Raw genomic sequence first — 22,847 nt, 5'->3', positions numbered from 1 at the left:
GAGAGAATTTGGAACTCAAAATTAAAAAAAAAAAAAAAGAATGTTCAGAGTTTTTGTTTACATAAACTTGAGAACAAGTAAGATACTAAATATAAAAAAATAAAATGCATACTTTGCAGAATATGCTTAGAATATTCCCCTTTGAGTATGTGTAAGGGGAAGGGGAGAAGTCTGTAGGCATGGGGATGATCCAGGGTTTGGCTCCTGTTCAGATCCGGCCTGAGCAGCCGGGACAGCTTTGGGAAGATGATGAGCTGGGAGAAGGCATTCAGGCCGGCCGTTCTGAGGACATGATGTACCAGGGTGGGGCTGACAACAAGGAGGGAGACCTGGTGCTAGGACTTTTTTAATAGATGGGTTATATTTAACATCAGAAAATTCCCCTCTCCATGGTCGAGGAGTGTTTGTTTGGGGGTAAGCTGAGTCCTGGGTATTTTAGGGAGCTTTGGGTCACACATTTTTCAGTGGAAGGGAGCTGTCCCTGCTTTCAGATGTTGCCCAGTGCCTCTGGGTAAATGACCCTTTGGACAAAGGATCTCACTCGAACAGACTCCGTCTAAGGCAATTTGGCCAAGTCCTGCATCATCACTACCCAAATAGAAATGGCTGACAACTCTCCTCCCCCACTACCCCCTTCCCTCTTACTCCTGTTTGTAGGTCACCATGGGAGGAAGCACACAGGCCTGGGATTCTTGGGCCTGGTCCTCTTTAGCTTCCTCATGAGCCTCCCCTGAGGATCTGATAGGCTGTCATCAAGTGAGAATGGGAAGGGACTTTGGGTAATAACCAATCCCAATCTTTTATTTAACTAACTCCAAGCCAGGCTTGGTCATTTACCAGATGGGATACCTTGGTCAGACAAGCATTTATTAAGTGCCTTCTGATACACAGTAGAGACCATGTGACTTGCTCAGAGTCACAGGAGATTATAAGAATCAGAGTTAGATTTGAATCCATAACCTACGATTCCATCTCTGTCTTTCCCCCGTACCAGTCTGATTGACTCCCTTTTTTGATGTAGGTGTACTGGAGAAAAAGCCCTGGACCTCTAGTCAGCTAAGGCCTGGTTTTGAATTCTGTCTCTGATACTTATTGACAGATCAGGAAATTGAGACTCAGAGGCATAAAGTTAGTAAGTGGCCCAGGGTGACTTGCAAACGGACAGGTGTTGTTGTCCAGGTGTTTGGTGACCCCATTTGAGTTTCCACTGATGTGGTTTACCATTTCCTTGTCCAGATTAATTTTACAAATGAGGAAACTGAGGTAGACAGGGTTAAGTGACTTGTCCAGAGTCACACAGCTACTGGATTTGAACTCAGGAGGATGAATCTTCCTGACTTCTGTCCACTATGGACCATCAAGCTGCCTAATGGTCACATAGTCATACTCTACACTGTCAAAGACAAGAAAAGTAGCTGGTAGCCATGGTGGCAAGGACTATAAATGGCAGGCAGAGGACTTTTATATTTGATCCTTGCAGCTATAAGGAACCATTGATCATTTTCAAGTAGAATGACATGGTCAGATTAATTTGGCAGCTGAGCGGATGATAGAAATGAAATGAAAGGCTGATCCTACTTTAGACCTCACTGAGCAAGAGCTTCAGTTTCCTTATCTGTAAAATTACCTGGACACTCGATCTCCCTCCATTTCAGTTCATTTGAAGAGAGCAAATCACTGAATCATCAAGAGATTATTAATCACCTATTGTGTGGCAAGCATCCAGAATGTGAAGTTAAAATGCTGAAGAAATGGGAATTATCCCCATTCTCAACCTGCAAAACTACATCTTCATTGCTCTTTGTACAGTGTGTCCTTGGGGGCCTTCAGAGCCATGGTTTGGGCTTTCTCCGCTGACGCAGACTGGAACCTTTCGATGCTTCAGCAGAGTTTTTGAAGCCAAAAGCTCCATCAGGCCACATCCAATCTCCCGGTGACCAGTGTCTCCAGACAGAGCTTTGCTGCTCCTTGCCAGGCCTTTGCCCAAAGCCTTTCTGGTCTGCGGGACTTGGCTAGAACTAGGGCTCTGCTGGCATAGTGTTGGAGAGTCCAGGTTCACTTCCACTGCTGGGGCATGGTCAGGCAGGAAGACCCTTTGGGAGAGGAGTACAGGGCAAGGTCTGGGTTCTAATCCAGGCTCTGCCACTTGTCAAACATGGTACCCCGGACTGTCATTCGATAAGCATTTATTAAGTGCCTACTGACACAGTAAGTGTTTAATAAATGTTGGTGACTAAGTGCTATTCTCACTTGTGTTCAGTTTCTCCATTCGAAAAAGGAGAGTTAACTGGGCCTGTACCCCCAAAAAGAAGGGAAAGGGACCCACATGTGCAAGAACGTTTGTGGCAGCTCTTTTTGGAGTGGCCAGAAACTGGACACTGAGTGGATGCCCATCAGCTGGAGAATGGCTGAATAAGTCCTGGTATATGAATGTTATTGTTCTATATTATTGTTCTATAAGAAATGACCAGCAGGATGAATACAGAAAGGCCTGGAGAGACTTACAGGAACTGATGCTGAGTGAAATGAGCAGGACCAGGAGAACATTGTACACAGCAACAATAAGATTATGCCATGATAAGTTCTAACAATGTGTCTCTCTCTCTTTTTTTTCTTTGCTGAGGCAATTGGGGTTAAGTAACTTGTCCAGAGAACAAGGAGAGACCTCTTGTCTGTATTTGAGATCAGATTTCCTGACTTCAGGGCTGGTGCCCTACTCACTGAGCCACCTCGCTGCCCTACATCATAGGCTGTTAATAAAGCTCTTGTTGACAGAGAGAACTTCCTCTTCTGAGAGCAACTTGGACCAGAGACATCACTGGTTTAGAAGTCCTGTCTCCTATTGTTATAGATGAGAAACTGAGGCTCCAGCAATTCTTGTCAGAGGCAGGACCTTAGCCCACATGCCCATGCTGCTCTCTCAAAGTTTATCTTTTTTCTCCCCCAAAGGAAGAAAACACTTGGTATTTCATTCCTGTGCACACTTTTAAAAGTTCCAGGGCAGATGAGGATTCAACAGAAAACGGCCCTCCCTCCCTTCTACTCCCAGCATCCTCCCTGCTTGGGCAGGGTACAAGGAGCAGTGAGGGAGAGTTGGGAGGAGGGTCAGGTGGGACCCTCCCCCTTTTGGCCCCTCCCATGCTGGGAATGGAGTCAGAGATCTGTTTCCTCCTCCAAGTTTACCAGAAACCACCCTGTTAACTAACTGGGCTGAGCCCCAGGCTTCTGTTTGGTCAGTAAGGCTGATCAAAAAAACTTTCACTTCTGGTAACCTTTTGCCCTCTGCTTTTCTCACTAGGGAGAGCTGAGGAGAGGAGAGCCGGACCCCACCGGGAGCTTCTGGAGGGGCCAGCACCCCCACAGATCCTTCGGGAGCCTGGCAGTCCTCATTTTTGCAAAGGTGAGTCTGATTGCCAAAAATTTGGATGGGTTTTCTCAAGCCCAAGGTAGAGCGGCAGAGGAAACTTCCCAGGATCCTCTGGAGAAACAGGAATCAACTGTATTATTAACTGTATTATTACTACAATGAATCATTGTATTAGAGAGATAAGGATTCTGAGACCTGGGTTCAAATGCCACTGTGTTTATAACCTCAGTGAGCTTTGGTGTTCTTACCTGAAAAGTAAGGGGGTTGAGCTTGTTCCAGATCTTGGCCAATGATTTTATGATTTAGAGATGAAAAGGCTCAGATATCCTCTTCTTCAGTTGCTTTACAATGGCTTGTCCAAGGTCACATAGCGAGTGCAGAATCCTCCCCTAGTCCAGCATTCTCATATATAACTCCTTTTATGACTTTGGGCAATAATAATTAATAATAATACTAGCTAATATTTTTTGTTGCTGTTGTTGGGCTTTTTGTGTCTGGGGATATTTGTTGTTCAGTCATAACTCCATTTGGACAAAGATACTGGAATGATTTCCTTTTTTAGTTTATTTTACAGATGAGGAAATTGAGGCAAACAGAAGTGAAATGACTTGCCCAGGATCATCCAGTTAGAAAGTGTCTGAGGTCACATTTGAACTTGGGTTTCTGGACTCTAGACTTAGTCCTATTTGGGCTTCAGTTTCCTCATCTGTTAATTGAGGAATAATGGCTATTTTCCATCCCTTTTCACCTTTACCTCCAGAATCCCCAGTTTCAGTAAAAACTGAGCTTAAATTCTATCATTTCCTGAGGGCTTTCCTGTTTCCTTTCCTTCCCCACCCAAGTTCTTAGTGTCTCTCTGTAGAGGGCTGAAGAGAGTGGGGGAATTCTGGGTAAGGTATAAGCCCCTTCAGCCCAGAGGGAACCTGCTGACAAGGTCTGGTTCGGCTCCCCATGTTCCCTTTGGTGTTCCCATCTTTCCTGAGAAGTCATGGAGGACGGGACCACTTGTGTTCTACTTGAAACAAGGATACTTACAACAAGGTGTTAACTCAGTGTGATTGATGAGATGATGGCTCTCTAGTTTATGTATACTTAGTACTTAGCATGGGGATGTAATCCTTTTCTAGTTCAGTCTATTCAGTATGCTGTAATGATGTAATTATAATAGGGTATTTAAACTGGGGACAGACAGAAGTCAGTCTCAACCAGTCTCAGTTTCCTCTGGGCTGAAGGGTCTTATACCTTCCCCAGCGTTCCCCCACTATCTGCAGCCCCCTACATCTCTCCCCTTAAATATGTTTTTATCTTTTATCTATATTATATCGATATTATCTTTTATCTATCCATATTATATAAACATTTATATATATATATATATATATATATATATAATATATCTATATTATCTTTTACCTATATCTATCTAGTTATCTGTGTTTGTGTCATTTTCCCCTATGTGATATAAGTTCTCTGAGGGCAGGAATTATTTTATTTATGTCATTATATCCTGAGAGCAAAGCTTCTTAACCACTGTTTTGTGCCCTGGGTTCCCTATGGATCTCTTTTTAGAATCTAGTTTTTAAATGTATAAAGGAAAATATAGAGTATATAAAATAGAGAGCCGCTAGGTGGCCCATAGTGGATAGAGTATTGAGCTTAGACTCCTGAGTTCAAATCCAGCCTCAGACACTTTCTAGCTGAGTGACCCTCAGCAAGTCACTTAACCCGGTTTGCCTCAGTTTCTTCATCTGTAAAATGAACTGGGCAAGGAAATGGCAAACCGCTCCAGAGTTTTTGCCAAGAAAACCCCAAACGAGGGCATGGAGAGTGAGAGACAAGTGAAACAACTCAACAATAACCACAACCCCAAAATATATACAGTTGTAAAGGAAATATAAACCAACTATATATAAATAATGAAATAACCTTTTCCCTATCCAAGCCCTTAGACCCCCTGAACTCTATCTATCCATGTTCTTCTCCATTAGATTGTAAGCTCCCTAAGGGAAGGCAATCTTTTGCCTTTTTTGGCCAGTGCAGCACATTGCACCTAGTTATCAGTAGTAAGTGATTAACAAACTCTTAGTGATTGATTGATTGGCTTGTTAATTGATTAATCCCCTCTGAGTCCTTTTCAGCCTTAAATCTGTAGTGTTCTGTTGCTCCTTGAAAGTGATACTCAGAAATGGGAAGTATCTTGTCCAGGGTCCCTTCTTCATAGCAGAACGAGATGCCCCAATAATTCCTCTTGGATGAGTTGTCTCCACTGACCTGCAGGCTTTCTGGCAGAGAAGCTTCTGTAAAGTGAGCCACGACTATGTCATGATTTCTGGTGCACCTACAGCATCCCTTTGGTATAATCTTTTATTTCCAGCCTCTTTTCCCAGATTTTATTTAGATTTTTTTTTTTTTTTCACCATTGGGTAGGTAATGAGGGGGATTAAATACTCCTTTTACTAGGGGAATTTTTAAAGGGATTTTTGGACAGGGAAAGTTCTTCTGAAATATGAATAGTGAAAGCTTTATCATAGAAATCATGGGACCTCAGAGCTGGGAGGGTCCTTAGAGCACAGGATGTTGGAGATGGGAGGGTCCTTAGAACATAGGATGTCAGAGCTGGGAGGGTCCTTAGAACCCAGGTTGTCAGGGCTGGGAGGGCCCTTAGAACACAGGATGTCAGGGCTGGGAGGGCCCTTAGAACCCAGGAGGTCAGAGCTGGGAGGGCCCTTAGAACACAGGATGTCAGGGCTGGGAGGGCCCTTAGAACCCAGGAGGTCAGAGCTGGGAGGGCCCTTAGAACACAGGATGTCAGGGCTGGGAGGGCCCTTAGAACCCAGGAGGTCAGAGCTGGGAGGGCCCTTAGAACCCAGGAGGTCAGAGCTGGGAGGGCCCTTAGAACCCAGGAGGTCAGAGCTGGGAGGGCCCTTAGAACACAGGAGATCAGAGCTGGGAGACCTTGCCAAAGAGATCATCATTATGTCTAGCCCCCTTCATTCTGGATAGAAGGACACCAAAACCCAAATCAAGACATTGATTTTGCCCATGGTCCCTCTGGTCACTGGCAGACCTCACAGTACCTGGGCACTGCTTTGTTGCATTTCCCTTGGCAGACTTTGAAAAGGTTTTTGTATGTGGGTATGAGGGATGATTTCTCTTTTAGGGTGAGTACAAGGCCTGGAAATTCAGAGATTTAGCTGTAGCCCGAAGCATGCCTCCCGCTTCACCTATCCAGTAGTTGTCCAGGTGGGGCCAGAAGGGTGGGGAAGTCTGTGCTTCAGAAAGGGAACCTGGGAGCTTGACTGTGTCAGGGGATTAGACCAGAGATCTGAGTGACAGAGAGCTTGTAAATGTCCTAAACACTTGCCCATTAGCTCTCTCCCTTCCGGTTTCCCTGGCTTAGTACTCACCCTAGAGCTCACTTCTCTGCCTTCTTTTCCTGATTCTGCCTTAATCTTGCTATATGACTTCATGCAAATCTTAGTGCCTCAGTTTATTTTCCCTATACTAAATAATACTAAATATACTAAATTAATAAATGCTTGTTAATTTACCAACTTATTATAGTTGGAGGACCTCATGATTCTTCCATTTGCTTGGCTTCCCTTTTGTCGGTTAAAAATAAAGCTTTAAGAGCAGCTAGGTGGTACAACAGATAGAGCAGTCCTGAAGTCCAAAGGATATGAGTTCAAACTCAGTCTCAGACATTCATTAGTAATGGACAAATCATTTAACCCTGATTGCCTGGAGAAAAAAAACAACACAACTTATTGCTATATTTTGTTTTGAGCTCATCAACAATGTCCAATGTGTCTCCCCTGATCTCTCCATCTTCGGTCTCGCAGAGAGTCATCTCTTAAAACAAAGGGGGAAAAAAGAAGGGAAAAAACTAGTTCATCAAAGCTAACCTACATTTGTAAAATTCTGATATCATCTTCAGTGTTCCATAACACAGCCCCCCCACTTGTACAAAGCACTGAGGGGTAGGCAGGTGGGCAGGGAAGGGAGGTGTGTGGCTCTGTCTATACCAGTGGTCCTCAGACTTTTTAACTAGGAGGCCAGTTTACTGTCCCTCAGACTGTTGGAGGGCCAGACTATAGTAAAAACAAAAGCTCACACTCTGTCTCGGCCCCTCAGCCCATTTGCCATAACCTGGTGGGCCGCATAAACGTCCTCAGCAGGTGGCATCTGGCCCATGGGCTGTAGTTTGAGAACCCCTGGTCTATACCATCTTCTAGGACTGTGAAACGTTATTTGCAGACCAAAAGGCCTTTCCCCTTATAAAATAATTTATTGATCTCAGAAAAATGATAACATTTAGACTTGAAAGACTTGGATAGATTTTAGGGGATTTCTGAACTTGGGTAGGGAAAAAGTAATTTTCAGTAATGTCTGGCATTTGGAATTTCCTTTAATTATTTCTAAACATTATTCTGAGAGCCCCACATATAGCATATTAGCCAAACTGTCAAAGGGTTCCATGACACAAAGATGGTTAAGAACTGCTTTAGAGGTCGCCAAGTTAATTTAATTCCAACTGATGTGCATTTATTAGGTGTCTACTGTGGGCTAGGATCTTTTTGTTAAATACTATTACTCAAGGGTTGAGCTCCTCTCTGTATTTCAGAAGGTTTAAGCCCTCTCTTTTCTTCTTTCATCTTTGGCTAGTGTTCAAGAAACAAGGGAAAGGAGAGTGTGGGGGATCAGAGGGGACAATGTGACAGTGCCCTTCCAGCCTCTTCCTCTATCCCCTTCTCTTTTCTTTCCACCACTTCAGTAGACGAATGGGGTTGCCAGGTCTGCCTGCATCCCATTCCTTGGTCCTCTGCAGCTTTCTCCCCTAGAGATCTCTCTGTCTTGGAGAGAAGGAAAAACCTGCAAGGTCAGTGAGGAGAGAAGCAGAGAGGGGAAAGGAAAAAAAAAAAAAAACCCAACCACTCTCAGAATAGCCAGGAGAAACAACAGCAGCAGCTCTGCCAGATGGCAGACGCAGGGTACACTTCACTGCACATTCCCTAGGCTGCTTGGTCACTGGGGGCTGCAGGGACCTGGTTCTTGGCCAGGACTCCAGTACCTTGGAGAGAGGAAATTGGGTGCTACAGTTTCAGGGCTATGGGGTCCCCAGAGGCTCATCAGCAATGGAGCTGTCCAGCCAAAGCTGGTCCTGCTTGGGTTTTCCTTTCATTGATGTATCTTTATTGTTAATAATCACCTGCATTTTAAATTTTAGTCTTTGGCATCCTCCAGCATCTCTTATGGGCTAGGGATTGGATTTGTGATTTCATTGATGTCAGGGACTCCTGGAGAAAAATCACTCTACCAAGGAAGGTAGCATCTTCTAGGGCAGGGGTCCTCAAACTTTTTAAATAGGGGCAAGTTCACTGTCCCTCAGACTGTGGGAGGGCCGGACTACAGTAAAAACAAAAGCTCACTGTAAGGGGCCTTTAAATGGGTGCCACAGTGCATCGGGAGATTGAGGCCCGGAAGTAATTTCTGTGGATATTAGGACTGCCCCTGGGCGGGATCCTGGCCATAATGGGTAACTCTCTCGCTGATTGGCTGTGTGTGTGTGACCTCACAGGCCCTATATAAGCCCACTGCAGGCAGCAAGCGCTCTCTTTAACCTCGTGCTCTTCACCCTGGCTCCCCAGCCTGGGTGGCCAAGCCAAGATGGATAGCCAAAAGAGGTAAGGGTTTTGGTAGTGAACACATGGGTCTTCTGACCAGGTGTTCACTAGGGAACCAACAAGTCAGGGCATCAGTTAGGGCATTATGTGAGTAGGTATAATAAAGGCTTTTAAGATTACACGTGGCTGTTCTTGAGTGCGCTACCGGTTACTAAGCTATAGATTCAAGAGATTGTGGCCAGAGACCTTTGAAGGCCTCAGAGGAGGCGAGCCGGGTAGAGTTCACACTGCAGAGAACAGTGGTCAAAGGTACTCTGGTGGGTCTAGGACAGAGTAGTAATTGTAACTGCCAGGAGAGCACGTTACAGCTCACACTCTGTCTCCGTCCCTCAGCCCATTTGCCATAACCCGGCAGGCCGCATAAACGTCCTCAGCGGTGGCATCTGGCCCATGGGCCGTAGTTTGAGAACCTCTGTTCTAGGGCAACTTATCATCTCAGAGAGAGTTGCCTAAAAGGATTGAGAACTTAGTGATTTTCCCAGGATTATTTAGGTGACAGAATTTGAACTCAAGTCAAGGTTTCAAGATCACATCACATATTAAAGAATAACTCAGGAATAAAAAGAAAAAGAATAATTCAGAGACAGCTAGGTGGTTTCAATGAATAAAGCACCAGGAGGACCTGAATTCAGATCTGGCTTCAGATACTTACTAACAGTGTGATCATGGGTAAGTCACTTAAATCTAATTATCTTTAAAAAAAAAAAAGGTAACTCAGCAAAATTAACACTCCCCCCCACATACTCTTCAATACAGTAACATGGGCCTTCTTAATGTTCCTAGAACAAGATAGTCCGTGGGACCTTCTGTCTCCAACTCTGGCTGCCCCCCCCCCCCCCATCTCCCATCCCTGTGTCTTTGCACCCACAGTCCCCCATGCCTGGAATACTTTTCTTCCCCATTTCCAGCTAAAATTCCAGCTTCTACAGGAAGTTTTTCCCAGTCCCCCTTAATGTTAGTGCCTTCCCTTTCTTGAATATCTCTCATTAATTTTGTATATATCTTTTTTATACACAGTTGTTTCCATTAGCCCATGAACTCCTTGCATGCTGGGACTACTTTTTGCCTTTCTCTTTATCCCCTACACTTAGTACAGTGCCTGGCACATAGTAGGTACTTCATAAATGTTGAATGACCAGAATTAGACAATATATGCATCATTTCACATCCAGAGCCCACAGCCTCCTGAAAGAAAGAAAGGAGGTCCTATATTTCGAGGCCCCATTTTAAAATTTCATTTCCAATGACTTCTCAAGGATATTGCAGGAAGAATCCTTGCTCAGGAGACGGAAGAGTACAGTAGAGAGTGGGAGGAATTTGGAGTTAGTGGATGTGGACTTAAGTCCCAACTTTGCTGTTTATTTAGTATGACTCTGATAAGTCATTTCTCGAGACCTCAGTTTCCTTCTTTGTAAAAGTGAGATGGTGGGTAAATGACCTCTAAAATTCCTACTAGTTTAAGATCTGTGTGAAATAGGCAACGGTCCCAGCTTTGAGAAGCTGCAATGTCCCTTCCTGGTCTGGTACAGCTCTGGACCCCTGAACCTGGCCATCCACTCACCTCAGTTATTGAGGTCTTTCCCTTACCCTCCTTGTCCTATCCGTAACCTTCTTCTCTGCATCGCACAAAATGAAGATGGATAACAAATCAAAGAGATTTGAAAAGGGTAAAGTTATCATGAGGTCACTAAGAATGAGATATACCTTGAGAAGCTTAATTTGGAGTCAATCAAGAAGCATTTATTAAGCACCAACTAGAGGCCAGGCACGCGATAAGTGTTGGGGATGCCTTTCATGTTTTCCTTTGACAAGCATTTATTAAGCATCTACTAGATGTCAGTTTCTTTGTTGTGTTGGGGATCCCATTCATGCATTTCTTTAACAAGCATTTATTGAACACTTACTAGATGCCAGGCAGTGTGCCAAGTATTAGGAGCACCTTTCATGCATTTCTTTGAACAAACATTTATTAGGCACCTACCAAAGGCAGGTACTGTGCTAAGTGTTGGGGATATTTTTTCATTCATTTCTTTAACAAGGATTTATTAGTTATCTACCCTATGGCAGGACACTTACTGTATGCTAAGTACTAGAGATACTTTCATTCCTTTGTTGAAGCATTTATTAAGCATTTATTGTATACCACTTGTTCTTATGGATCCAGGAAGAGAAATTAGAACCCAGGAGATCAGAACTGGGAGGGCCCTTAGAACCCAGGAGATCAGAGCTGGGAGGGCCCTTAGAACCCAGGAGGTCAGAGCTGGGAGGGCCCTTAGAACCCAGGAGGTCAGAGCTGGGAGGCCCTTAGAACCCAGGATGTCAGAGCTGGGAGGACCCTTAGAACCCTGGATGTCAGAGCTGGGAGGGCCCTCAGAACCCAGGAGATCAGAGCTGGGAGGGCCCTTAGAACCCAGGAGGTCAGAGCTGGGAGGGCCCTTAGAACCCAGGAGGGCCCTTAGAACCCAGGAGGTCACAGCTGGGAGGGCCCTTAGAACCCAGGAGGTCAGAGCTGGGAGGACCCTTAGAACCCTGGATGTCAGAGCTGGGAGGGCCCTCAGAACCCAGGAGATCAGAGCTGGGAGGGCCCTTAGAACCGAGGAGGTCAGAGCTGGGAGGGCCCTTAGAACCCAGGAGGTCAGAGCTGGGAGGGCCCTTAGAACCCAGGAGGGCCCTTAGAACCCAGGAGGTCAGAGCTGGGAGGGCCCTTAGAACCCAGGAGGTCAGAGCTGGGAGGGCCCTTAGAACCCAGGAAGTCAGAGCTGGGAGGGGCCTTAGAACCCAGGAGGTCAGAGCTGGGAGGGCCCTTAGAACCGAGGAGGTCAGAGCTGGGAGGGCCCTTAGAACCCAGGAGGTCAGAGCTGGGAGGGCCCTTAGAACCCAGGAGGTCAGAGCTGGGAGGGCCCTTAGAACCGAGGAGGTCAGAGCTGGGAGGGCCCTTAGAACCCAGGAGGTCAGAGCTGGGAGGGCCCTTAGAACCGAGGAGGTCAGAGCTGGGAGGTCCCTTAGAACCGAGGAGGTCAGAGCTGGGAGGGCCCTTAGAACCCAGGAGGTCAGGGCTGGGAAGTGTCTGGAAGGTCAGAACTAGAAGGGTTCTCAGAACCGGAACTCTCCAAGTTGTGAGTCCTTTCCTCTGGATGATGCTTGGTCTCAGCAGCCCGTTTTCCCTGCCCTGATTCCTCTCTTTTTGCCTTGGCGTCTGGGTTGGTGCATTGTGTCCTGATACAGGTCACTGTGTAGCTGGGCAGAGCCGAGCCCTGACTTTGGAGCTGGGATTTGGATGGATTCTGTCTCTCCTTTTACCTACCAGGAACCCCTGAATGAATAACTGCACCCCTGGGATTCTGTCCCATGTGCACCGACGGGTCGGGCCCTGTGGTGGTGGCTGCTGGCCTGCCTCTTCCTCTTGCCTGGCACAGCCTCTGCCAGGGGCAGCACCCAGCCTGAGGCCCCTGAAAGGTTCCCTTCTCTGCCTTCTGCAAACATGGGCTTGGCCCCAGGCTGAGCCAGAGCCACGCTTTCTGAGAAAGGACAAAATCTAGAGGGATTTCCCAGGTAAAAAAGTGCTTATAAAAGATACCTGGAAGTTCCTCACCAGGCAGGAAAGGCTTGGACGGCTTTCACTCACCACTCTCCAGCCCCTGACCTTCTCTCGTGTCCCCTTGCTCCCTAGGGCTCTGGGTCTCGCCATGCTGAGGGTCATCATCTGCGCCGCCTCCATCCTGGGGTCTGTCTTAGCACAGGAGCCCCAGGGCCACGTCTCCATCATCCTCCTGGGAGCCACGGGGGACCTGGCCAAGAAGTACCTGTGGCAGGGGCTGTTCCAGCTCTACCTGGATGAGGCGGGCAACGGCCACAGCTTTAGCTTCCACGGGGCGGCCCTGACTCGGCCCGAGCAGGGCCAGCGGCTCATGGCCCAGGCTCTGGAGACTCTCTCCTGCCCCTCAGACGTGCAGCCCGAGCGCTGCGCCCAGCTCAGGGAGCAGTTCCTGCAGCTGAGCCGCTACTGGCAGCTGAAAACAGCGGAGGATTACGTGGCCCTAAATGAGGACATCAAGACCCGACTGCAGCAGGAAGGGCTTCGAGAGGCCGGGAGGATCTTCTACTTTTCCGTACCTGCCTTTGCCTACGCGGAAATCGCCCAGCATATCAACAGCAGCTGCCGGCCGGGCCCGGGAGCCTGGCTGCGCGTGGTCCTCGAGAAGCCCTTTGGACACGACCGCCGCTCGGCCCAGGAGCTCTCCAAGGAGCTAGGGACCTTCTTCCGAGAGGAGGAGATGTATCGCGTGGACCACTACCTCGGCAAGCAGGTAAGGGCCGGAACGGCGACCTCCCCTCTGTAGTCTCTCTGTACCCACTCAGGTTGTGTGTGACTTTGAACAAATTTCTTCACCCTTCCAGGCCTCCAACCTTTAAAATTATGTGATACCCGCTGTTTGCCTCCTGCATGAGTGGAGAGAGGGCAGCAGGGAGAGAATTAGGTGCTCAAAATTTTTAGAAAGTTACTGTATAAATATGTAAATATTTGTATTTATTTATAATATAGATACAATATATCATACATGTCTGGGGCCATGTATAAGAGTGATATTTATCATATGTATATAACAATTTATCATTTAATATTTGTATTTTATTAATATTTATTATTTATGTGGTTTATCATATGTATATAACATATTACTTATGTTGAATACATAGTATATATATTATAACATATGTGCATTACATTATAATATAATACTTATGTATATTATATATTTGTGTGTATATATATATGTGTGTGTGTGTGTGTGTGTGTGTGTGTGTGTGTGTGTGTGTATATATATATGTATATACATATTATGCATTATATGGACAGCCAGGTGGTGTGGTGGATAGAGCACCCAGCCTGGAGAGTGGGGAGTTCAAATATGACCTCAGACACTTACCAGCTGTGTGATTCTGGGCAAGTTACCTCACCCTGCTCGCCTCAGTTTCCTCATATGTAAAATGAGCTGGACTAGGAAATGATAAACCATCCTGATAGCTTTGCCAGAAAACCTGAAATGGGATCATGAATAGTTGGACACAACTGAAGAAGAAAATGTATTATATCTATAATATAATAAATTAATATAATATAATATAATATAATATAATATAATATAATATAATATAATATAATATAATACAGTATAATATAATATAATACAGTATAATATAATATAATACAGTATAATATAATATAATACAGTATAATATAATATAATACAGTATAATAAGTGTGTGTGAAAAAAAAGGAGAAATCTCAAAGGGAGATTGTAACAGAGAGGAAGGGCTAGCCTGGGGAAGGTATGTGGTACCAAGGAGAAAGGCTGACTGGAGGCAGAGGAGCGGGTTCAGATTCCATCTCAGCTCTTTGCTACCTGGGCCATCTTGGATCCATCCCTTGATTTCCCGGGGTCTCATCTTTCTGTTTGTTCAGTGAGGAGCTCAGTTTGGCTGCACTCGGGCTCTTCCAAACTTTGAGGTGCTGGTACAAAGGAAAGAGCAGATTTGGGAATCTGAGGCCTTGGATTGTGTCCTGCCTCTGACACTATCTGGGTCCATCTGACATCTGGGAAAGGGAGGGGTTGGATAGATGACCCCTGAGGTTCCTTTGAAGTGTTAATTTGGGGCCCATGTCCCTAAGAAGCAGAGTCTTACAGTTTAACACTGGCTGTGTGAGCTCTTAATTTGTCAGCCCCATTCTTTGTACCTCAAGGATCTATAAATGTCAAATGGCTAATCTGTATTGGTAAAGGGAATTTCCATGGGAGTTCCCTCAACCAAGTCCATCATCGGACCAGACCAAAAGAACAAGGTAGCATTATTAGTGAGGGGTTAGTCCTGCCCTTCTCCCAATGCCAGTGACCAGTGATCATCCCCAGATGGGAATCGGGAGCATTTGGGGGCTTTCCCTTGGTTTCCTCCTCATGGGTGCGGCGAGCTCAAGCCCCTCTTCTTTCCTGACAGACAGTGGCGCAGATCCTGCCCTTCCGAGAACGGAACGGGAAAGCCCTGGATCGACTGTGGAGCCGGCACCACGTGGACAGGGTGGAGATTGTCATGAAGGAGACGGTGGATGCCGAGGGTGAGTGAGGGATGGAAGGAGAGAAGGAAGGAGGAGGGAGAGGCCTTCCCTGGGTCTTCCCTGTTTCTGGCCCTCCTCCTTAATCCGAGTCTCCCACTGTGGGGGGGTGTAGGTGCCAGGAGCCTGGAGAGCTGACTTTGCTAAGAGCACCACAGGCTGGGAAGATCCTTCCAGTCTTCTCTTGTATTTTCAATCTGTCAACAATCAGAAGCTGGCATCCGTGGTTGTCTGAAGGTCTAGAAGGAGGCCTCCCAGAGAGTTGGAGGGCAAAGCAGGTCTCTCCCAGTGCTTTATGGGAAGATCTCAAGTATAGGGAGAAAGCTGCGTGGATTTGGAGTCAAATAGGTTGAATCTCCTCTCCTCTCTTTGCTAGTTTGAACCAAAGAACCACTGAATTAGATGTTGTCGGGGGTTCAGCAGTCATCCATATGCTTTAATCCTCCCCAGCGATGCAGGAGCCCCCATCGCCCCACACAGACTGTTCTGTTTTGGGACAGCTGGAACTGTTAGGAAGTCTGTCCTGACGCCAAGCCTACACTGGCAGCTTTGCCACTGCCCCTCGTCTTTCTCCTGGGGTTAGCAAAAGAACAAGGCTGCTCCCTCTTCTGTAGTCCTGCCTTTCAATTCAGTTCAATCATTTATCACCACTTTCTATGTGTCAGGCACTGTGCTAAGTGCTGGGGAAACAGTTCAATAGACATTTATTAAATGCCTACTATGTGCCAGGCAGAGTGCCAAGAATTATAGAAGCAAATAATTCAATTCAATATACTTTAAATGCTTACTATGTGCCAGGCAGAGTGCCAGGAACTATAGAGGCAAATAATTCAATTCAATATACATTAAATGCCTACTATGTACTATGCTAAGAGCTCGATACAAATAAGAAAAAGAGATAGCCCCTTACTTCAAGGAGCTTGCCATCTAATGGGGAAGACAGTATACCAGAATAACCCCAAAAAACCCCAAACCCCCCAAAAACAAAAAACAAAAACATCAAACAAATCTAAAAAGGGTGAGGGAAACGGACCCCTATTTATTGGAAAATGAAGCTACCAGGAAGGCTGGAAGCCCTCTCCTCCAGCCCTCCCATCAGAAGGGAGAATGCATTGGTCCATCTGGGTGGTGATGAGATCGGAGGTGATGCACCAAGGGTGGAGACACAGAGATGGGGAATGGTGTTCTTGGAGTCTAAGTCAAGCTAAGGACACCTAACAAATCTCTGAGCTTTTTTGTCACTTCTCAGAATCCTCAGTTCCTTTCAACCAAAGCTCATGCGGTCTGGACTCATGGTATCCGCCCCCCTCCTTGTGCCTCTGTTTCCCCAGCTGTCCTAAGCTCAGCTCAGGTCCCACCTTCTGTAGGAGGCCTGTTCTCTGCTCCCCAGGGCCTAATTCCCCCCGTGCATTTACCTTCATCTACTTTCCCTTCTCCCTGTACCTACTCATTAACATGCTGTCTCTTGTATTAGACTGTTCATTCTTAAAAGTGGGAGTCACTTTTGGTTTTCCTCAGTATCCTCAGCACTTAGTATAACGTCAGGAACATTTGTTATTTAGTCTGTCTGATTTTTCGGTGACCCCGTGGGCTGTTCTATCCATTTTCTTGGCAAAGATACTGGAGTGTTTTACCATTTCCTTCCAGTGCATTAAAGCCAACAAGGCGACGTGACTTTTCCAGGATCATACAGCTAGTTTGTTTCTGAGGTCACATTTGAACTCAGGGCTTCCCAACTTCAAGTCCAATATTCTATCCACTATTCTGTCCGCTGCCTCTGACTGACACTTAGTAAGTACTTAACAGATTCATGTTGATTGATCAATGCTATCTAACCTGTCGTGCCCCATCCTCCCCTTGGGAAATTGAATTTTTGAACCTAAATGTGAGACTTTACATTTATTTCTCTTGAATTTCATCTCAGTAGACATATCCCAGAGCCTTAGAAAGTTCCTAGATTTGAGCAGAGAAATCACCAAGGTCACTAAGTTCCTTAGTTAGCCCTCTATGGACTTGTGTTATTTCTTGATTTCTGGAAAGTCCCTGCTGTTCCTAGCTCCTCACCCTGTCTCTTGCCATAGCCTTAGCCGGTCTAGTTCTTGCTCACCATTTCCAAAGTCTGGTTGCCCATAAAAGGCCCGGGTGTGGGAGCTGGGAACTGCCATCCCCTTCCTTCCACCAAGAGCAGGGACGAGTGAGCAAGTGCCAGGAGTGTGGGCGCTGCTGCTGCTGCTGCTGCTGCTGCGGAATGGTAAGCATGGCTGCTCCCCCTGCAGTGATGCTGCAGATTTAGTCTGCAGTGCTCAGCAGACAGTGAGGTATTCCTGGCCCGCATGCTAAGGAAGCCCTCTTGGCTCAGCCTCCCTCCCTGGGTGTGTGCTGGAGGGGAGGAGCAGGGGTCCCGGGCGCTGCCCTCCATCAGGAGCCGGCTTTGCATTCTCCATCCTCTGTCTGGCTCCCTCCTTCTCCTCCCCCTCCTCTTCCTTCTCTTCCTCCTCCTCTCTCTTCTCTTCCCCTGCTTTCCTCCTTCTCTCTCTCACTTTTGTAATCTTTCATTAAGGGTCTCTGTACAGGACCCCTGGGAGCCCTTGTCTGCAGAGACCGTTTGTAAATATGCTTTGGGATCATGGGAAAAGAGGAAGAGAGCCAGGAGACCTAGTTTGGGGACTCTGGGATCAGAATAACAATTCATGTCTTTCAATAGTTCTTGAAGGTTTTATAACACTGTTTTATATTTTATTTATATTTTTATAACTATGACAATTTTTGAGTGTTTTCTGGCTTACAAAAAGTTTTTTCCTCCCTTTTTTTTCCTCCTAATTTCCTTTTTTTTCTCTCCTAAACTCTTACTGCATTAAGGACCATGTGGCAGAGTAAAAGTCAGTGGACATGTGTGTATCTGTGTATGTGTGTGTGTGTGTATTTTTGTGTGTCTGTGTGTACACACACAAATATATATATATATGTTTGGTCATTCATTCATCTAATTATTTTGTTACTTGCTCATTAATCTATTTATCTGTTTGTCTATCAGTGTATTTATTTATTAGTTAAGCCAGTGTTTTCAGCAGTGTGGGGCTCCATCAGTAAGTACAGCTGATCAATCCCTTCTCGGTAACTTAGAGAGATGCTTGGGGACCTGAGACATAAGGTAGTTAGTCCAAGGTCACACAGCCATGTGTTAGAAATGAAACTTGAACTCCAGTCTTTTTGCCTCCAAGATTCACCCTATATTCATTACTCCATGTGCCTGTTACAGCACAAAAGGCATGATGATCAATGAGGATGATTGTGAGATTTGTCCATTGTGGTGAGACCTTGAGACTGGGAGCAGATGTCAGTCAGTCAGTCAGCAAGCATTTATTAAATGCTTACTTTGTGCCAGGAACTGGCTCTGAAGAAAGGCAGAGATACCCAAAAGGTCCCTGAACAGCTCACGCAATAGTGGGGGGACAGTAGGGAGCCATAGGCAGTTATTGAAATCAGGAGATCATTTTGGCAGCTGATCGATGATGAGTGGACATCATTTTCAAGCTTTTTATTTGAAAAGCTGATGGAACTGAGATGCAGGGAATGATGGGGCCAGAAGAGGCTGCTGCACAAAGTGCTTCTGTAGGCTTAGAAGGCAACTAGGAGCCAGGAGTTTGAGGCAAGCAGAAGAAAAACTGCCCAATTCGGGAGGGAAGGAAACTGGCAGCTTGGCCCATGTATGCGGTAGGTAGTTAAGTGTTGCATTAAGCTTAGAGGCAATAAAGACTGGAAGTCAAATACTACCTCTGACACTCGCTATTGGGTAAGTTATGTAATTTCCCTAAGATTCCTCATTTGTTGGACTTTTATTTTGTTGTTCAGTCACATCTGATTCATCATGACCCCGTTTTGGGTTTTTGTGGCAAAGATTCTGCAGTGACTTGCCAGTTTCTTCTCCAGCTCATTTTATGGATGAGGAAACTGAGGCAGGCCGAGACTTGCCTAGGAAGCATCTGGGACCAGACTAGATGACCTCCAAGCATTCTTCTAGCTCTTGACTTGGATCCTGTGGACCAAATGAATCATCCTCGTTACTGTGCTCCCTCTGCCTAATTATGTCTCTTGGCTGTTCTGCACCCTAGCAAACTCTCAAGCTCTCTGGAGAGGAGCTGGGCTTTCCCTGGCACCTGGTGTCTCCTGAGAACTTGCCTGAGGGAGAGCATGGGGGGTGATGCTATGCAGGAGCTCCTGCAGGGAGGTATCTGGGAAAGGTGGAGGCTGCTCCCCTTCACATCCCTCTGCCGAAGTCTGTAGTAGGCTGAAATGCACAGAGGAAGCATTGTGGCTCAGGGGAAGGAACGGAGAACCTGAAAACTAGCCCCTGGATTCGAATCCCTGTGGAACTCTGGGTGACCTTGTGCAAGTTCTTGCCCCCATCTATCATTTATAGAAAAATGGGGTTGGACCAAAGATGTCTGTGGTCTACAAATGAGAGAATATTTGGGGAGCGCTCTGCAAACCTTAACTCTCTGTATTGGTGATAGCACTGAGAATGGGGGTGAGGATGAGGATGCTGGTTCTGGGAGCCATGAGGTGCGGAGGAGACATCCCTGCACTAAGACATCCCACTTCTGATACTTTATGGCTATGTGACCAGGGACAAGCCTCCATTTCCTTGTGTAAAAATGGGGATGGTAATATATATCACTCAAGGTGGAGGGCTATTGGCCATAGAATCAGGAAGTTCCAGGTTCCAGGCCTGCCTCCCACGTAATTTGACCGTGTAGTCCTGGACAAGTCACTTAACTTCCCAATGCCCTGGGCAGCTCTCGAAGACTATAACCAGTTGGTACAGGAAATTTTCATACAGGAAGCTCCCTTGACTTAGAAAATCATTGATCCAGACTAGAAAAACAAACATAGATCTATCCCGGCACTTAGCCCCATGGCTGCTCATACTAAGCTTAATAAATGTTGACTGACTGCCCAATGAGACTGCAAACTTGCATGCGCTGTTTTGTCACATTGTAGGTGTGGGCTGTTCCATTTCTGACTTCAGGTATTTTCATCAACTATTCCCCGGACTTGGAATTCCTCCCTCCCCACCTCTACCTCCTGGCTCCACATCTCTGTCTTCCTAGACAAAACCTTACATTCTGCAGGAAGCTTTTTCCCATCTCCCTCCATTCTAGTGGTTTCCTTTTGTGTTGATTACTTCCCATTTCTCCTATTTCTTATTTGAATACACTTGTTTGTCTGTATTCCTCCATTAGATTGCAGTCAGAAAGACCTGATTCCGAATTCTCAAACTCTTACTAGTTATATGACAATGAGCAATTCACTTAACCTGTGTTTGCCTCAGTTTCCTCATCTATAAAATGGGAAAAGGACCCACTTTCCCAGGTTGTTGTGAGGATCAAATAAAATAAGATAAACTTTAAAATGCTATATAAATCTCAATATTAACATTACTATAGATCCAGAGCTAGAAGGTCATCTGAGTTCCCTAAACTTTTTACTGGGCCCTGACCTCATGTCGCCTCTATCGATGCAGTTGGCACTTTCTCCAAAACTCAGAAGGCTTCATGGTTCTAGTATTGCCAAAAGCGTAATGAGGGGCGATGGTCCAGAGTCACACAGCCAGTTGGCGGCAGAAATGGGATTTGAATTCATGACTTCGTAACTTCAAGTTTGACTTTTTTTTTCTTTTTATGCTATACTTTGCCTATAATTATTGTTATTTTTCATTAAGAGATGGGTTTTACTTTGATAGCCACAGGTGGGCCCCATTCAGGTCAGCATGTTTCCTATTGACCTCAGAGCTGGCTGCCATTGGGAAAAGTCCTGAATCACAGATCCTTCCTTAGCAGATGCTCCCTAAGGGCCATCCTCCCTCCTAGAGTTCAGCCTTGTGCCTTAAGCTGGCCTTACAATGGCCCCAGGCAGTGCTTCTGGGACATAGCAGTCTTAGTGACTTAAGTACTGGCTTGAAATCAGGAGACCTGGATTATTTTTTATCAAAAAGTCTCATCATTTATCTATTTATTTTTTTGTTTATTATGCCTTTTGTTTCTATAGCATAGTCATCTCTGGATATATGTGATCAATTATCACCCTGACCAAATGAACTCTCTCTTGTAACAAAGAGCGATTAACAAAACTTAACAGAGGACTCTCCACCATTCCTCTCCCCAACTCCCTATGGGAAGGAAGGAGGTGCCCTTTCATGCCTTCTCAGGGACTCAGACTGAGCTCCACAGTTAACTCTTCATTTGGCTTTGATTTTGAGTTTTCTTTGTTTACATTGTAGTAGTTATTGCATGGGAATAATTTAACAGATTCTGCTCACTTCTCTTTGCATCAGCTCATACAGGTCTTCTCATGCTTCTCTGAATTCCTTGTATTTGTTATTTCATCACATTATACATCTGATTTAACTCCCTCATTTTATAAATGGATGGAAGGAAAGAAGAAAGAATTGAGGAAGGGAGGAGAAAAGGAAGGAAGGAAAACAGAAAGGAAGAAAGGAATAAGGAAAGAAAGAAGGATTGGGGGAGAGAGAATAAAAGGAAGGAAAGGAGGGGAAGAAGGAAATAAAGAAGGAAAAGAGGGAGGAAGGAAAGAAGGAAATGAGATAAGGAATGTAGAAAGGAAGGTAGAAAAAAAAGAAAAAAGGGAGGAAAAAAAGAAGGAAGGGAGAGAGGGAAGAAGGAAGGAAAAATAAGTATCTATTATGTTCTAGGTACGATACACTTTACAGATAATATCTTAGTTGATTTTAATTGCTTTTTGTAACAACTCTGGGAAGTAGGTGCTAGTATTATCCCCATTTTAGGAAACTGAGGCAGATAGAAGCAAAGCAATTTGCTCAAGATTGCAAAGCTATTAAATATCTGAGAGTGGATGTGAATATAAGAGGAGGAAAATAAGACCCCCAATTTGTTGAAGGCCCCATAGTTGCTTGAACTCAAATCCTTTGATTCAAAATTGGCTCTTTTTTTCATTGATCCATCTTTCCGATGAGATAATAATATTCCATTATATTTACATATCACACTTTGTTCAGCTGTTGTTCAATCAATAGATTCCCAGTTTGTTTCCAGAGCTTAGTTAGCACAAAAAGTGCTGCAGAATATTTTGGCAAATATAGGGTCTGGCTTTGCTCTCTCTGGGCATATGCCCAGTGGTAGAATTTCTGGGTAACAAACTTCTTTTTTTTTTCTCTCTCCCTGCTGCTCTGTGACCGCCAGTGCCCTATTGTGCCTGTTTGAAAAGTAGAGATGGCAAGAGTTAGTTCCTGCCTTTCTGAGCCAAGATGGCGGAATACCTCCATACTTCTATGAAGTTAAACAACCTGGGTATTCCTTCCACTGGTACGGATTGAAACCCAATCATGTCTCTTCTATCTTGGATGGGTCTTGTCTATTTTCTCCCATAAATCCTTTCTAGGGATCCTTCCCACATGCTCACAGCCTTCTCACTCTCTTGTCCTTACGTGGGTGCACAATTATTGATCCTTAATTTATCCCTCATTCTTCCTGTGGGATTAGACTACTTCCTTTCCTGAACTGACATTTTGTCTTCTGGTTTTATTTATAGCACACTCACCCACCTAATCACCAGGACTGATAGGATTGAGGTCATTAGATTCTGGAGCTGAGAGTGATCTTGAAGACTGACCCTTTCAATTTACAAATTGAGACCCAGAGAGGAAGCC

At 45.4% G+C, this 22,847-nt stretch overlaps 1 protein-coding gene across 1 annotated transcript in view; it reads left to right on the top strand.

Annotated features, from left to right (window-relative positions):
• The window catches only part of H6PD (hexose-6-phosphate dehydrogenase/glucose 1-dehydrogenase), a 43,507-nt gene that overhangs the window by 6,712 nt on the left and 13,948 nt on the right, over positions 1-22,847 (top strand). The window contains exons 2-4 of the mRNA XM_074306349.1: positions 3,299-3,400; positions 12,722-13,358; positions 15,046-15,163. Coding sequence (XP_074162450.1) covers positions 12,738-13,358; positions 15,046-15,163 — 739 coding nt within the window. The 5' untranslated portion in view covers positions 3,299-3,400; positions 12,722-12,737. The remainder of the gene's footprint in view (positions 1-3,298; positions 3,401-12,721; positions 13,359-15,045; positions 15,164-22,847) is intronic.

This window comes from Sminthopsis crassicaudata, chromosome 3, assembly GCF_048593235.1.
Source record: "Sminthopsis crassicaudata isolate SCR6 chromosome 3, ASM4859323v1, whole genome shotgun sequence".
NCBI classification, from domain to species: domain Eukaryota; kingdom Metazoa; phylum Chordata; class Mammalia; order Dasyuromorphia; family Dasyuridae; genus Sminthopsis; species Sminthopsis crassicaudata.
This window is presented reverse-complemented; position numbering and strand designations above follow the sequence as displayed.